Source organism: Equus caballus, chromosome 11, assembly GCF_041296265.1.
Source record: "Equus caballus isolate H_3958 breed thoroughbred chromosome 11, TB-T2T, whole genome shotgun sequence".
NCBI lineage: Eukaryota > Metazoa > Chordata > Mammalia > Perissodactyla > Equidae > Equus > Equus caballus.
This window is the reverse complement of record NC_091694.1, coordinates 32,841,648-32,855,381: the sequence shown is the minus strand read 5'-3', so window position 1 is coordinate 32,855,381 and position 13,734 is coordinate 32,841,648. Positions and strand designations below refer to the sequence as shown.

At 54.6% G+C, this 13,734-nt stretch overlaps 1 protein-coding gene across 5 annotated transcripts; it reads left to right on the top strand.

Annotated features, from left to right (window-relative positions):
- Window positions 1-1,076: 1,076 nt before the first annotated feature.
- On the top strand, window positions 1,077-13,379 carry C11H17orf47 (chromosome 11 C17orf47 homolog). 5 transcript variants are annotated; one of them, XM_023652894.2, is made up of 12 exons: window positions 1,077-1,371; window positions 6,382-6,675; window positions 7,058-7,151; window positions 7,603-7,689; window positions 8,224-8,347; window positions 11,532-11,666; window positions 11,780-11,897; window positions 11,987-12,088; window positions 12,270-12,366; window positions 12,460-12,622; window positions 12,786-12,885; window positions 13,157-13,379. In XM_023652894.2, the coding sequence occupies exons 1-12, from the start codon at window positions 1,369-1,371 to the stop codon at window positions 13,214-13,216; spliced, it is 1,377 nt and encodes a 458-aa protein (XP_023508662.1). In that variant the 5' UTR covers window positions 1,077-1,368; the 3' UTR covers window positions 13,217-13,379. The 5 variants fall into 5 exon arrangements, 3 of the variants coding, with proteins under 3 accessions (XP_023508662.1, XP_023508661.1, XP_023508663.1); XR_011423246.1 differs by having other exon boundaries at window positions 1,238-1,371; window positions 12,714-12,885; XM_023652895.2 differs by lacking the exon at window positions 1,077-1,371 and adding an exon at window positions 3,908-4,200.
- Window positions 13,380-13,734: the final 355 nt, after the last annotated feature.

The following is a 13,734-nucleotide window of genomic DNA, read 5'->3' as shown; positions in this document are numbered from 1 at the left end:
TATGCCACCTGGTCGGCCCCCCTCATTTCTTTAAACAATGACACACACCGCTTTCATCTTCCAGGTCACCAGAGCCAAATATCCAATAACATCTCCAATAGCAGCCTCATGTTTTTGGAGTCTGTTCTCACCTGCCCTACCCAGGGCCCTCTCCCTCCCTCTGCTGAGTTCTAACTGATCCCAACTATGACCACCTGGGTCACAGATCAGCCCAAAATAGGTAGGCAGGCCTCTGGTGCTTCTATAAATAGAGAGGACCGTGCCTGTGGGCCTCAGTTTTGTCTGAAGTGTGTTCAGGCCAATCAGCCTGCCTTTAGGGGCGGGATCTTGGAAGTCAGGGAGAGGCATGCTTCTGGACACTTCCACAGCAGCCTGACCAGCTCAGACCTGAGTATTAGCTCAGGAAATCCCCACCAATTCCCTGCCCCCTAAGCATTTACCCCCCCTCCCCCCCCGCCCGCCACTGCTGACCCTTCTGAGCCTCTAATGCTTGTAAAGCTCCTGGGGCATTTGTCCCCACAGCATCTCACCCGCTTGCCCAGCATGGCCTGGGTCACGCCTGCGCTGGCCTCTCCTGAGGCCTCCCCACTTTCCTCAGTCCCAGGCAAGGCTCCACTGGGGTGGGGGTGGGGGGTGGGAAAGGCGACTCAGCCTCTCCCTTCCACCATTCCAGCACATGAACCCTGGATAATGTATGCAGCAAATCCTCTCTAATCCTTAATCTAGGGTCCTGCACGAAGGGAACCTCCTGTCTCTTCTTCACAGCTTGGGTGGAGGTGGAGAACGTCTGACGTTCCACCTTGCGAGGTGTGGAGGGGGTATGGACAATCAGTAACGTGGACTTAAGACAGCTTCACTTCTCACAAGCCTTGCAGAATCTTGGGGGTAACTAATGGTTTCTCTCCAACTCCTGGGACAAACCCTGCCTCTCCTTCCAAAGGCATCTCCTCCTGGGGATGCCAGGTGGGCCCTTCCTTTTTCTTTGTGGACTAGCTCAAGCCCCCACGGTGATGCGCTGCCTGACGAGGCCACTCTTTAGCGGCTGAGTAAGGAAGAGCCAGGTGATCAGTGCAGCCTGTCCTGAGCGCCTCTCTGCGCTCTGCGCCTCTAGGGTCGCGGGCTGCAAGGCAGGCGCCTAGGTCGGCCGCGCCGGGCCCCACAAGCGCACTCACCTCTGGCCGCCAAGGTACAGGCCCCGCCCCCGGGCCGATTCGCCCCGCCCCTGCCCCGCCCCTGGCCCCGCCCCCGGCCGGTTTGCGCTCAGGGCGGCGGGCGGAGGCTGGTGGTGCGGCGAGGTCGGCGCAGAGCTCTGGCCGCAGGTCGCTCGGGCGCTGTCCAGGCGGAGCCGGCCCGGCCCGGGCTGCAGCCATGGTAAGGAGGGCGGGCGCGGGGCACGGCTGGGCGCGCAAGGCCCGCCGCTCTCGGGCGGCTCCGCAGGGACCCGCGCGGTGCCGCAGCTCCGGCTTTGCGGGGCGGGAGGCGCTGTCGCCGGCCGCGGGCACAGGCGGGCACTGCTGGCAAGCAGCGCTGCGTCGCCGCTCCCAAGTTTCTCCCTCTGATCCAAGCAGCGACCGAGCGTGCCCCGACCCCCCGGGTGCTGCCCGCGTTTTTGGACAGAGGGGTGGGTTCGTTCTGGAGGCTGGGGGCCTCCGGCCGAGACGCTCATGTTGGGCTGGGGTGGGCGCGTCAGCGAAGAGCGGAGGTGAGGGTCCCCGGCCTTGCCTGGGTCAGCTGTTACCTGGGTGACCCCTCCTCACCCACCTACCCTGGGTTCAGGGGTTAGCACCAACTTCCTTTAGAAAACACACAGAGAAGGCCCACAAACACTGTCTGCCTCCCCAAGAGGGATGGTGAGACGCTTGGGCCCTCATTCCCACAGCCTAGCCAGAGGCAGCTCCTAGGCCCTTCCCACAGCGCCCTCTGCCCAGGGACCCCTGAGAGAGGGAAGACCACCATCCTACCCGGTGGGTCAGCTCCATCCCTCTGCCTCTGAGACAGGAACCATGGGGAAGCTTCCTCCTGCAGCATCCTACACTACCGTCCTCCCCAAACCAGGTCCCTCTGCAGTGGTGGGGGTGGGGGAACTCATTCCTGCCACCTGCCTGTAGGGAAGAGAAGCAGTAACCCCAGCTAGCCTCCCTGGAGGCCCCCAGGTAGGAAGTTTTGATGTTTGGCTGTGAGGGTGCCAGCTTGTCTCCTGCTATCTTTGCCAGAGCCTGCCACAAACACATTGTGCTGGGGGTCAGGGCCACCAGGCCCCATGCCAGCCTCTCCTCTCAGTCTGGAAGCCCCCCAGCCTTTGCACTCTGCATTGGGAGGCACAGTCTGTTTACAGCAGGAGGAGATCCATGACCAGCCTGTGGGGGCAGGATGTTGGCTGTGGGCAGCCTCCAGAAGGGAACTCCCTGGGCCCCATGGAATCGGAAGCTTCTAGGTCTGGAAAGGCCAACCTTTTGGGCTCATGTCTCTCAAGCTGTGTCTAGGCTGAGGCCCAAGTCTTGGCCAGGAAGTTTTGGTGACCCCTGTGACCTTCCCCAAAGGGGGGTTCCTGGGAGAGGCCAAATGTTGCCTTTCGTTGTCCCTGGCTCCCTCCTTTTTCCTACAGGAGGATGGACAGATTGATTGTTCCAGGGATGGAAGCCTGGGGGAGCACTGACTGTCCCCAGTGCCAAGCCCAGCAGGGGCCAAGAGGGGCTTTTTCTGCCACACACTAAGTTCAGGTCAGCTAAGGTCTTGGTACTTTCAGCTTGGCCGAGGCCACTCTGTTCCTCTCTAATTAAAGACACCCCACCACCACCAGAGTCCTCAGCCTCAAGCCTCTGCCCTCCAGCCTCCCAGTCCTTAGGCTGACTGGTTCGTGTCGAGTCAGACTCCCCTGTGAGGGTCTCTTTGTGAGAGGAGACCAGTGTCTCAGCTGCTTTGGAGGTCCGTAGGGAGCGCTCCCCACCCCCAGAGCTCCAGGGGCTTTTAGTTTGCATGTGACAAGAATAACAGGCCAACATTAATAACCATCCTCTGACTTGAGATGCACCTTTTCTCCTCAGGTTCAAAGCAGCTTGAGGTGTCTCTCATCTGGGAGTGCTGTCTCTCCCCAACCATCCTGGGAGGCAAGGAAGGGCCATCCACAATTGTACATTAAGGCCCTGAAATTAAGACACTATTCCAAATCACAAAGGGTGTTTCTGGTCAAACCAGAAACACTGGCCTCCTGACTCCTAGTCAAGTGCTCCATCTGCACACTCCCAGCCAGGCCCCTCAATTTGTTCCCACCTAAGCAGCAACTCTGAAGCCTCTGAGATTCTGGCCTCCTGCTGGCCTGAACTCAAGCCCCTCAGAGAACAAGGGCTAGCCGCTCCTCCGTGGACTCTGTTGAAGCGATGGGGTGATGAAGTGACATGGGTCCCCATGAGTCAGGTCAGGTATTCTAGGGTGGGAGGAGTCCCTCTGTGGCTGGGGCTCTCTGCAGGGGAATCTAGGGGCAGATTTCTGAAGACAGTGGGGTTCTCTGCTGGGAGAACACAAAGGGACACTTGGGAAGAGAAGTGGGGCTGTTCCCATGATAACCTATACCCAGGGGATTATGGGACATCGCACCCTACTTCATCACTGCTTAAAGTTAAGGTTAGAGAGAGAGAGAGGAATCCTTTGGGGATGGAGTCTCCTGAGTGGCTGTGCCCATGTACTGATGGGCCAGGTCACCTTGGGGACAGCTCACAACTCTGTGACAGGCCTCCGTGTCCTTGGGGGTTAACAGGGGAGGCCAAGTAGATCAAGAGCCTGTGCTGCAGACAGACTTGGGAGGCTGTGCCCACCAGGGTAGGCAGCGGGCAGGCGTCATGGGGCAGCCAATCAGAGGAGGAGGGGACTGCGGAGGAACCCAGTGATCCCGCTGCAGCTGAGCTGTCCTTGGAGAGTGGGAGCCAAGGGAAGGGGAGGAGGAGGGGGTGGGGAAGGACATTCCACAGGCTTTTTTGGCCCCTGACAGAGACAAGGAGGTCAGAGAGAAAGGGAAAGGAGCAAGCCAGGAAGCCAGATTACAACAAGAACATCAAGACCAGGCTGTTTCTGTGTGTGAGGAACTTTGCCTGGGAGATAAAATTAGACCTAGAGCTTGCCGACAGGGATTCTGAAGTGTGGGACATGGACCATTCACTGGGATGGCAAGGCAGTGCTGTCCCTGAGGACAGGACTGAAGCTGGGGTAAGGTGCTGCTCTGGGAGATGGGCGGACCTGACCTGTCTTCCCCTGCCTTGGCTAGAATTGGGGCTCAAAGCCAGAAAATGATTTGGTCTCTGGCAGAGCTGGGAGCAGGGAAGAACAGACAGGAGGTGAGGACCCTGGTGTCCTGACTCCTTGTCTAAAGCCCCTGTGGGCCCCTCTGTGCTGATAAGCAGCCAGGGCTAGCAGGGAGAATGGTGCTACGTTCCTGGTGGCTCTGCTGGAAGGTTGTGGGGGCTAGGGGTCTCCATCAGTGCCTTCCCTGCTGCCTCTCTGATCAATGCCCCTGGGGAAACCAGGTGGAACACAGCCCTCTGTCTCCCACCCTTAGCCTGACCCCCAGACCGACTGCTGGGTCACTGCAGGGTTGTGCAGAGGGGCAGGATTTCCTGGAATTCCCCAGACTCTTTAGCTGCCAGAAAACAAGACCTACTGCCCCCGAGCCCCATCCCTTCTCTGTTGCCATATAATGAACCATCCAAGCTGGGACACTTTTCCAAGTGAATAGGGCCACAATTAATCATTATGCTAGGACAACAAACATAAACTAGGATGTATGGTAACCCCACTGGACCCCACAGATATTATGGATGAGAAAAGCCTATTAGGTCAGACTTGCCTCAGGATGGCCTCTTCTGGCCACTAAGCCCCCAAATGCTAGTTCCAGTTCCAGGCTAAAGGTCCTCTTTTCCTCTCCTCTGTCCAGGTGAGTCCTGGAGACTATGACTATAAGCAGGTGTGGGGACTTGAAAGGCGACAGCCTGGAAGTAGCTCTTAGGGGACTTTTCCCTCTAGCCTCCCTGTCTCAGTCACTTCCTTCTGGCATGAACTGACAACGTGCATGTCCACCTCTCTCAATTCTTCCCTTTGTAAAATGGGGGCCTGCAGGAAGACTATAACTATCCTATCTCCCCCAACCCTGGTTGGGACTCCACAGTGGTCTGGGGTAGCCCCCATTGGCTTGGCCAATCCCCAGAGGGTGAGTCAGCCTCTGAAGCCGGCCCTTGTCCATTGTCTGGGGGTGGCACGTGGGTATTGTGAGGCAGAGCTGAGCCCAGCACCGCCAGGCACTCCACAAAGGGGGCTGGTCCCCAAAGGAGAGAGGAAGCTTTAGGGTCTAGAGCTGAGGGCGAGAGTTGGGGGAAGTGGCCTCTCTTCCAAGCTGGAGATGGGATGGAACATGTCTCTACAGAGGAGCCAGCCATTCTCTGCCTACCACCCCTGTGGTTCACAGTTCAGGCCAGACCCCCTCCTGCACTGCTAGCTAAAGCCTAGCTCCAGGCAGAGGGGGCAAGGGGCAACTGAGGGGTGCTTCCCCCTATATGTCCCTCACAGTTGGGGGCTGTCAGCAGCTCTGGAGGCCCAATGTCCTCCTATCCTCCCTCACCTGGTCCTTCCCAGCTCCCCTCCACCCATACTCAGCATCCACTGGCAGGTTTACCCTTCTCTCCTGGGGCCCAGGCTCAGGCTCCAGTGTGGCTCAGTGTCTGGAGTAAGGTGGGTGGGGGTGGGGGTGCGGTCAGGTCAGCTGTACTGAGCTGTGAGCGGTGAGCCCTGGGGAGTGAGCACCTCCAGCAGAGTCTACACCTCAGTTGCAGATCTCGCTGACCTGCAGTGACAGGAGGCACGGAGCCCCCTCATGGCTCTTGATTTACCTGGGGCTGGCAGCTCCCTTCTCCCCTCCCTATCCCTCCTGCCCCTGCCTCATTCTGACTCTGCATTCTCCTTAAATCCTGAGCCACATTCTCCTGTTAGCTGGAATGCCTCTGTCTGCGCCTCCTCATTCAGTCTGACTTCCTGGCCTTTGGGGCAGTCCCTGGCCCCTGGCTTGGCCAGACCCCCAGGAAGAGCAGCCTCAACAAGCACCCTGTTGAGAGGGAACATCAGGACTGGAGCTACTCAGCTCCCAAGAGCAGTTACTAGGGCTTTGGGGTCTGCCCAGGGCTACTCCCGGACCCTGGGGCCTTTCCTGGCATCTTGGACTGGGGAAGTGTGTGAGCAGGTGAAGGAGGGATAGTGAGCACATCCTCTAGCTTACTGCTAGTCCAGTTTCTTTCCCTTCTAACCACAAGTGCTTTCCTCTCTCTCCCTCTCGCCTTCTCCTGTCTTCCTCCTTCATTCTTCCCTTCCTGCCACCTATCCACCTACCACCCCAACCCCCAGATCAAGCGCTTCCTGGAGGACAAGGATGATGCAGAACTGAACAAGTTCGTGAAGGATTTCCCAGGAAGCGAGAGCTGCCACCAACCAGAGGCCAAGACCTGGGCATCCAGGCCTCAGATTCTGGAGCCAAGGCCCCAGGCCCCAGACCTCTGCCAGGATGACCTGGAGTTCAGAACCCCCTCGTGGCCCCAGCCCTCTGACAGCCAGCAGTACTTCTCTGCCTCAGCCCCTCTCAGCCCCTCAGCCCGGCCCCGCAGCCCATGGGGCAAGCTTGATCCCTATGACTCCTCTGAGGTAGAGCCTCCAGCCCCGCCTTTGTCTTTCAGTGGGCTTGTGCAGGAAGACCCAGGGAAGGAGCAGAGAGAGCCCGAGTGTGTGTGCGTGTATGTGCACATGTATGTATGTGTGTGCAGACATGCGTGTGTGCGTGTTGAGCTGGGGCCTCTCTCTGTCCTGTGTTGGCCCCAGCTCTGTGGTGTTGGCCCCCAGGTGCACTGGAAACTGACAGCATCAGCAGGGGCAGAAGCCCAGCTGGTGGCCCCAGATGGGGCCTCAGAGGAGTCTGGCACTCCTCCTCTAAGGCTGGGACAAAGACCTAGGAGGGAAGGAGAAGGCTGGTGTTGGGTCCTGGGGCCCCTCCTCCTGCCCTGATGTACTCTGCCTTCCTGTCCACTAGGATGACAAGGAGTATGTGGGCTTTGCGACCCTCCCCAATCAAGTCCACCGAAAGTCTGTGAAGAAAGGCTTTGACTTTACCCTCATGGTGGCAGGTAGAGCAGGGGCTGGGCTGGGCTGGGCAGGGGGTGTTTCAGGTGGGGATGGTATGTGTAGGGGGTTGGGGGAGGGATAGGGAAGGAGAAAGCAGCAAGTGGCTGTGCCTTTTTGCAAAATAGCCAGGAGCCGTGGGTGGCCAAATGTATGTATGTATATGTGGGGGGTCAAGTGGTGCAAAGAACACTTGATCAACCGTTTTCTAGTATTTGCCCTTTTCTGTGTGCCCTTGGGTAATCTCCTACTCTCTCTGGGCCTCATTCAAATGAGAAGGCTGGACAAGCTGTTCTCTCTGCTTCCTCCTTCTAGCTTTAAAATGCTATGGTTTGGTTAGTCTCTTCCTAATTAGATAAGAAAGCAGCTCCCCCCACACCTTGGTTTAGTGGGGTTACCTCTTGGCTATAGATCTTATCTTCTGATTTGGTGCTTCTATCCTCTCTCTCCCGTCAGGAGAGTCTGGCCTGGGGAAATCCACTCTTGTCAATAGCCTCTTCCTCACTGATCTGTACCGGGACCGGAAGCTCCTCAGTGCTGAAGGTAGGGAAAGGAGAGGAGCATGCAGACAGGCAGGCAGACCTGACTTGGGAAATCAAACTCACTCCAGAGTCTGGGGGATGGGGCCTTCCCCAGCATGCAGGAGAACATGACTTCCTAGAGAGACTGATGGCATCTCTCCATAGGCCTCTGGCCTGGCAGCCCACCAGCCATCTCCCTAAAGATTTGGGTGCCGAAGCAGGGCAGGGACCAGAATCCTGCTCTATGATTGAGTCTCTGACCCCCAAAGGATTCCAGGAATCTAAGAAAAGAGCTGGGAGCAGAGAAGAGGCTGGGGCCAGAGCCAACAGCCACCGGCATTTCCTGTGTTGGGAAATGTGCTCCTTGCTGGTTCCCAGAGAACAGGCCCCCCCCCCCCCCCCCCCCCCCCCCCCCCCCGGCAGCCTGGGGGTGGGGAGGGGGGCAGTGTGATGAGGCAGTCTGGGCAGCAAAGCTGACAGGGGGTGGGTGGTTTGTCCTGACTAGGCAGGTCCTTGCCCTTGCCCTTGCCCTGGCCTCAGTTTCCCCCTTCTCCAGAACGGATCATGCAAACTGTGGAGATTACTAAACATGCAGTGGACATCGAAGAGAAGGGCGTGAGACTGCGGCTCACCATTGTGGACACGCCAGGTTTTGGGGATGCAGTCAACAACACAGAATGGTATGTCTGACCAAGCAAAACCCCTGTTACTGAACCATAAGTGGGTTTGCCTCCTGGCAGAGTTAAAATCAGACTCTTGACCAGAAGTAGTTGCCACACAAAGTAGAACTTATTTGCAGCAAATAGGAAGCCACGGGGAATCACTTCCAAAGTCCTAGTGTCCCGGAACAAAGCGAAGCAGGGGCATTGTATTTCAGATGGGAATGAATATTCAAAAGGGAGAGGTGGGTATTTACCTGTGCAGCCTCACTTGGAAAACAGGCTTCCAAATACACTGCAGGTTATGGTCATAAGGCCTGACCTCCTTCCAGAGAGGAGATCTTAGCATTAAAAATGAGGCAAAGGTCCTAGGCGTTGCTCTTGTGGAGCTTGGTCTGGTTCAGGGTAGTTGGTGATTGCATCTCTTAAACAATTAAATGCTTCCAAACCCACCCTTGAGTTCCTCTGGGCAATTAGTCGGTGACACCCCTACCCATTCCGTAGACACATACAGGGGCGCATGTAGGCAGAGACATATCCAAAATTGTCAGGAGGAAGAGGTTTGTGATCTTGAGCATGCCATGCCCTTTACTGGACAGCCATTTCCTCTAGAGTGGAGGGACGGATTGGACTAGATGACCTCTAATGTTCCTTTTAACTCAGACCTGTAATTCTATAACGGGGGTGAGGACACAAGGTAAGAAAGAAGAGCCTCAAAAGAGCAAATATAAGGAGCCAGCCTGGTGCCACAGCGGTGAAGTGTACACGTTCCACTTCGGCAGCCTGGGGTTCGCCGGTTCGGATCCCAGGTGTGGACATGGCACCGCTTGGCAAGCCATGCTGTGGTAGGTGTCCCACGTATAAAGTAGAGGAACATGGACATGGATGTTAGCTCAGGGCCAGTCTTCCTCAGCAAAAAGAGGAGGCTTGGTGGCAGATGTTAACTCAGGGCTAATCTTCCTCAAAAAAAAAAAAAAAAAGGGCAAACACATGTAAAAACATGGAGCACAGGGCCTGACATGCAGTAGGTGCTCAATAAATATCACCCTCCCTCCTTCCTTTCCTCTCACCAGCAACACTTTAGGTGCTACAACAAGTTTTATTAAAAAGGTAAGAGGGCATAGAGGGAGAGGTGAAGGGGGGAAAGAAGAGGCAAAAGGAAAAAATGGGTGGGACTTTGTTTAAACTCCAGGCACCCTCTAGGCTACCTGCCAAAAGAGAAAAAGGTGGCTTTGTCACACCCCCCATCATCCCTGGCTTCTTGTTTTTTAGGAACTGGAGGGATGCTTTGATAATGGTCAGACCTAAGTGAGTAATGAGAGGAGAATGGATGATAGAGACAGGAGAAAAGGTGGTGCCTTTGACAAAGAAGTTAGCCAGGTTGGTGCTAGGACCCCGAGCCTGAGAGCTCAAATCTTGATTCAGCGTTTAATAACTGTGTGATCTGGAATAAATGACTACATTCCTATTTCTTCCATTGAAAAAAACCAGCCCTTGCCACCTCACCCAGTAGATCTGGAAATCACCAAGAATGAGCCATGTGAATATGCATTGAAAACTGTAAAGGGCTGTTTACATGACACATTACTTTTAAGACGATAATTGCAAGGCCAGTGCAAAATAGAAATCTAGGGCTCCTTGTTCAAAATTATTAAGAATTTCAAGACAGCCATAGCAGAGAATCAAACCAAGCATGAGCCCTTCTGAATGTGGGGCCCCGTGTGACTGGACAGGTCTCATGACCTTGAAGCTGACCCTGGATAATTGCTTCACAGACTAATCAGACCTTTATAGACCTTTCTATGCTCAGAATCCCATCACACACTTTATTACAACATGTGACTTTCAGCTCAGCACACTGGTTCATCTTCAACTTCATAGTCTAAGCCTTGAGGGGAGGGCTGCTTCTTATATTCTTGCCACAGCGCTGTGCTAGTACATGGTACATGGTCTCCATAAATATTCGTGACGGATTGAAGTGGCTCCATGTCATCATCATCCTTCCTGCTGTAGGAATACATCTCAGCAAACTGGACGTGCCTGGACACTCTAGCCCCAACCAGCACCTGGTTCCTACTGTTGGAAGCGTGACCCCCTCCTTCAATCAAGCTACTTACCTCCTCTTCACTTCCATAATAATAATAATTTCATTTGCCTGGCACCTCACAGTTTACAGCACACCTCCACATATACTCATTTAGTCAGCCAGCAGGAATTTATTGCACACATGCTGGGTGTCCAGCCTGTGCTGGACTTGTCAAAGGATACAGAACAAGTAGGAATGATCCCTGTCACTGAGAGGCTTACAGTCTAGTGGCAGCAGGGGTGAGGGAGTGGGGCGCAGTAGTTCTCTAACTTGTGTGTCAGTCAGGTAACAACTTAAGTCAGTAAATGGGTCGGGCAGTGTAGAGGGAAACACACTAAGCCAGGAGTCAGAAGGCGGGGACTTGGGTTGGTAGAGAATTTGCTAGCCAAAGTGATCCAGATTGAGTTTCTTAGCTGCTCTGAATTTAGTTTCTTCATTTCTAAAATGAGAGTGATGGTGCTCCTAATGTCCACCTATCAGTGAGGATTGAACTAGATAACAGAAGAGCAAAGGACTTTAAAATTGAAGTTCTTGAATATATATATATATTATATGTATATAATCTGACTGTGGTAAAGAGAAGGGGAAAGCATGAACCTCAATTTTCATATCTATCTATCTATCAACATCTATCTATCTATCTATCTATCTATCTATGTGGTGAAGAGAAGGGGAGAACAGTGTGCATTGGTATAGTCAAAGGAGACTTCATGGAAGAGATGGTTCTTGGATATGGCCCTGAAGGATGGAGTGGGTTTGGAGAAGTAGAACCACACCAACAAAGACTCCGAGGCTGGACTGTGAACCTGACTTAGGGCTGCCCTGGCTTCCAGTTGGTTCACCTGCAGGCAACTTGCTATTCTTATTGCTTTGTTTGGTCATCTGGGCTCTTTTCCTCTCAGAAAACTAGTATTTATTGAACTCTGCCTGCGTATTTAGTGTGATTTTCTATCAGGATGTGTGAGATGCACCCCTGATACCTTCCTGAAGATGGAGTAAAGCAAGCCAAGGGAATAAGTCTTGAGAACACTGCTTAGGGCGAGAGCTACTCTGCCGTCACAGAGCTCACTAGGCAGTCCCGCCTCCCACAGTTTCTCTGCTTGTTTGTCCCTGCCCTAGCTGGAAGCCTGTGGCAGAATACATCGACCAGCAGTTTGAGCAGTATTTCCGAGATGAGAGTGGCCTAAACCGCAAGAACATCCAAGACAACAGGGTGCACTGCTGCCTGTACTTCATCTCGCCCTTCGGCCACGGGTATGGTCCGAGCCTGAGGCTCCTGACACCACCGGGTGCTGCCAAGGGAACAGGCCGAGAGCACCAGGGGCAGGGCTGCCACTAGCCGGTGGTCACAGATTCCTGTTCCCCAGGCTCCGGCCACTGGATGTTGAATTCATGAAGGCCCTGCATCAGCGGGTCAACATTGTGCCTATCTTGGCTAAGGCGGACACACTGACACCTCCTGAAGTGGAGCGCAAGAAACGCAAAGTGAGGGAAGCTGGTGGGGGGAGGGGAGCAGGTGGGCTTCTGGAAAGGATGGGGTCCCCAGAACTGTGGGCCCCTCATGTGTTTGCCAGATCCGGGAGGAGATTGAGCGCTTTGGAATCAAGGTCTACCAGTTTCCAGACTGTGACTCTGATGAGGATGAGGACTTCAAATTACAGGACCAAGCCCTAAAGGTGGGGCCACCCCAGGGCTTCCCTTTCCCATGTTGTCTTTTCTGGGCAGAAGAGGGAAGTAGAATTCTATATAAGGGTGGGCTAGGACCTTCTTTCCTAAAATGAGGCAGAGAAGATGAAAATATAGGTGAAAGGAACAGGTGAGAAGGAGGGTGTTGACAGGCGCCCTAACTTCTTCCAGGAAAGCATCCCATTTGCTGTAATTGGCAGCAACACTGTGGTAGAGGCCAGAGGGCGGCGAGTTCGGGGCCGGCTCTACCCCTGGGGCATTGTTGAAGGTAAAGCCCCGAGCTTGTGACTGGGGGATCTCCTTGCCCTCAGCGGCTCTCCCCTACCCATGCCCCTGGCTGACTCCTAGCCTTGCTATGCAGTGGAAAACCCAGGGCACTGCGACTTTGTGAAGCTGAGGACAATGCTGGTGCGTACTCACATGCAAGACCTGAAGGATGTGACACGGGAGACACATTATGAGAACTACCGGGCACAGTGCATCCAGAGCATGACCCGCCTGGTGGTGAAAGAACGGAATCGCAAGTATGGCCAGAAGCCAGGACAGAGCAGGCAGTGGGGGGGATCCCAAGCGCAGCCCTGGGTGAGACCAAGCCCTTCCTTTGTTCTTCTACAGGCCCTGGGCTCAATCCAAGCAGGTGCTGGGGTCCCCCTAGCCTTACCAACCCCCCTTTCCCCTTCCCCTCAGCAAACTGACTCGAGAGAGTGGTACCGACTTCCCCATCCCTGCTGTCCCACCAGGGACAGATCCAGAAACAGAGAGGCTGATCCGAGAGAAAGATGAGGAGGTAAGAGCAGTACGAGGTGGTAAGGTTTGACAGCCTGGGAGGTCCCCTGCTTGATCATAAACCGCAGTATCTCTTGGTTTGAGAATAGAAAGATCCCTGGCTCTGGTGCATATCTGGGTCCTGGATTGGTGGATTAATGGTTCTACCCAGGGTCTCCATGACACTTCAGGGCTACCAAAGCCCTGGCTTGAGGGATTAGAGCTTGGGGGTACTTCCCCAAAACTAGAGGACTCTCTGAAAGGCCCTATTTTGATGCATGTGCCTGTTCCAGCTGCGGCGGATGCAGGAGATGCTGCACAAAATCCAAAGACAGATGAAGGAGACCCATTAGCTGGCTTTCAGCCCTGGATATTTAAATCTCCTCCTCTTCGTCCTGCCCATACCGGCCCCTCCCAGCACCAGCTCTGCTCAGGCCCCTGCAGCTACTGCCACTTCGCCTTACATCCCTGCTGCCTCCCCAGAGACTCAAGAGGAAATAAAGTTTAACAAATCTATAGGTGGCTTCTGGTGTCACTGTCTGTATCTTTATCACCTCCCAGAGACCAAGATCCTAGGACCCAGTTTGGAAAGGTGGCTGGAGGAGGGTGCTGGGTTCTGGCTTTTAGTAGAGAAGGGAGAGTGGGGAAAACTTTCCCCTCCTCTGACAGGCTTCAGTCTCTGCCTAGAATCCAGCCTGGCCTCTCCATCTTACTAACCCTATCTATCCTGTCTCTATTACCTGGGGCCTGAGCCTCTCTCCATCTTTCCCATATACAGTACTTTCAATTTATAGAAATTTTTGTCTGATATTGGCCCTTGGGAAAACATGGTGTTAACTGCACGCAGCCTCCTGACTTCTATTTCCCCTGA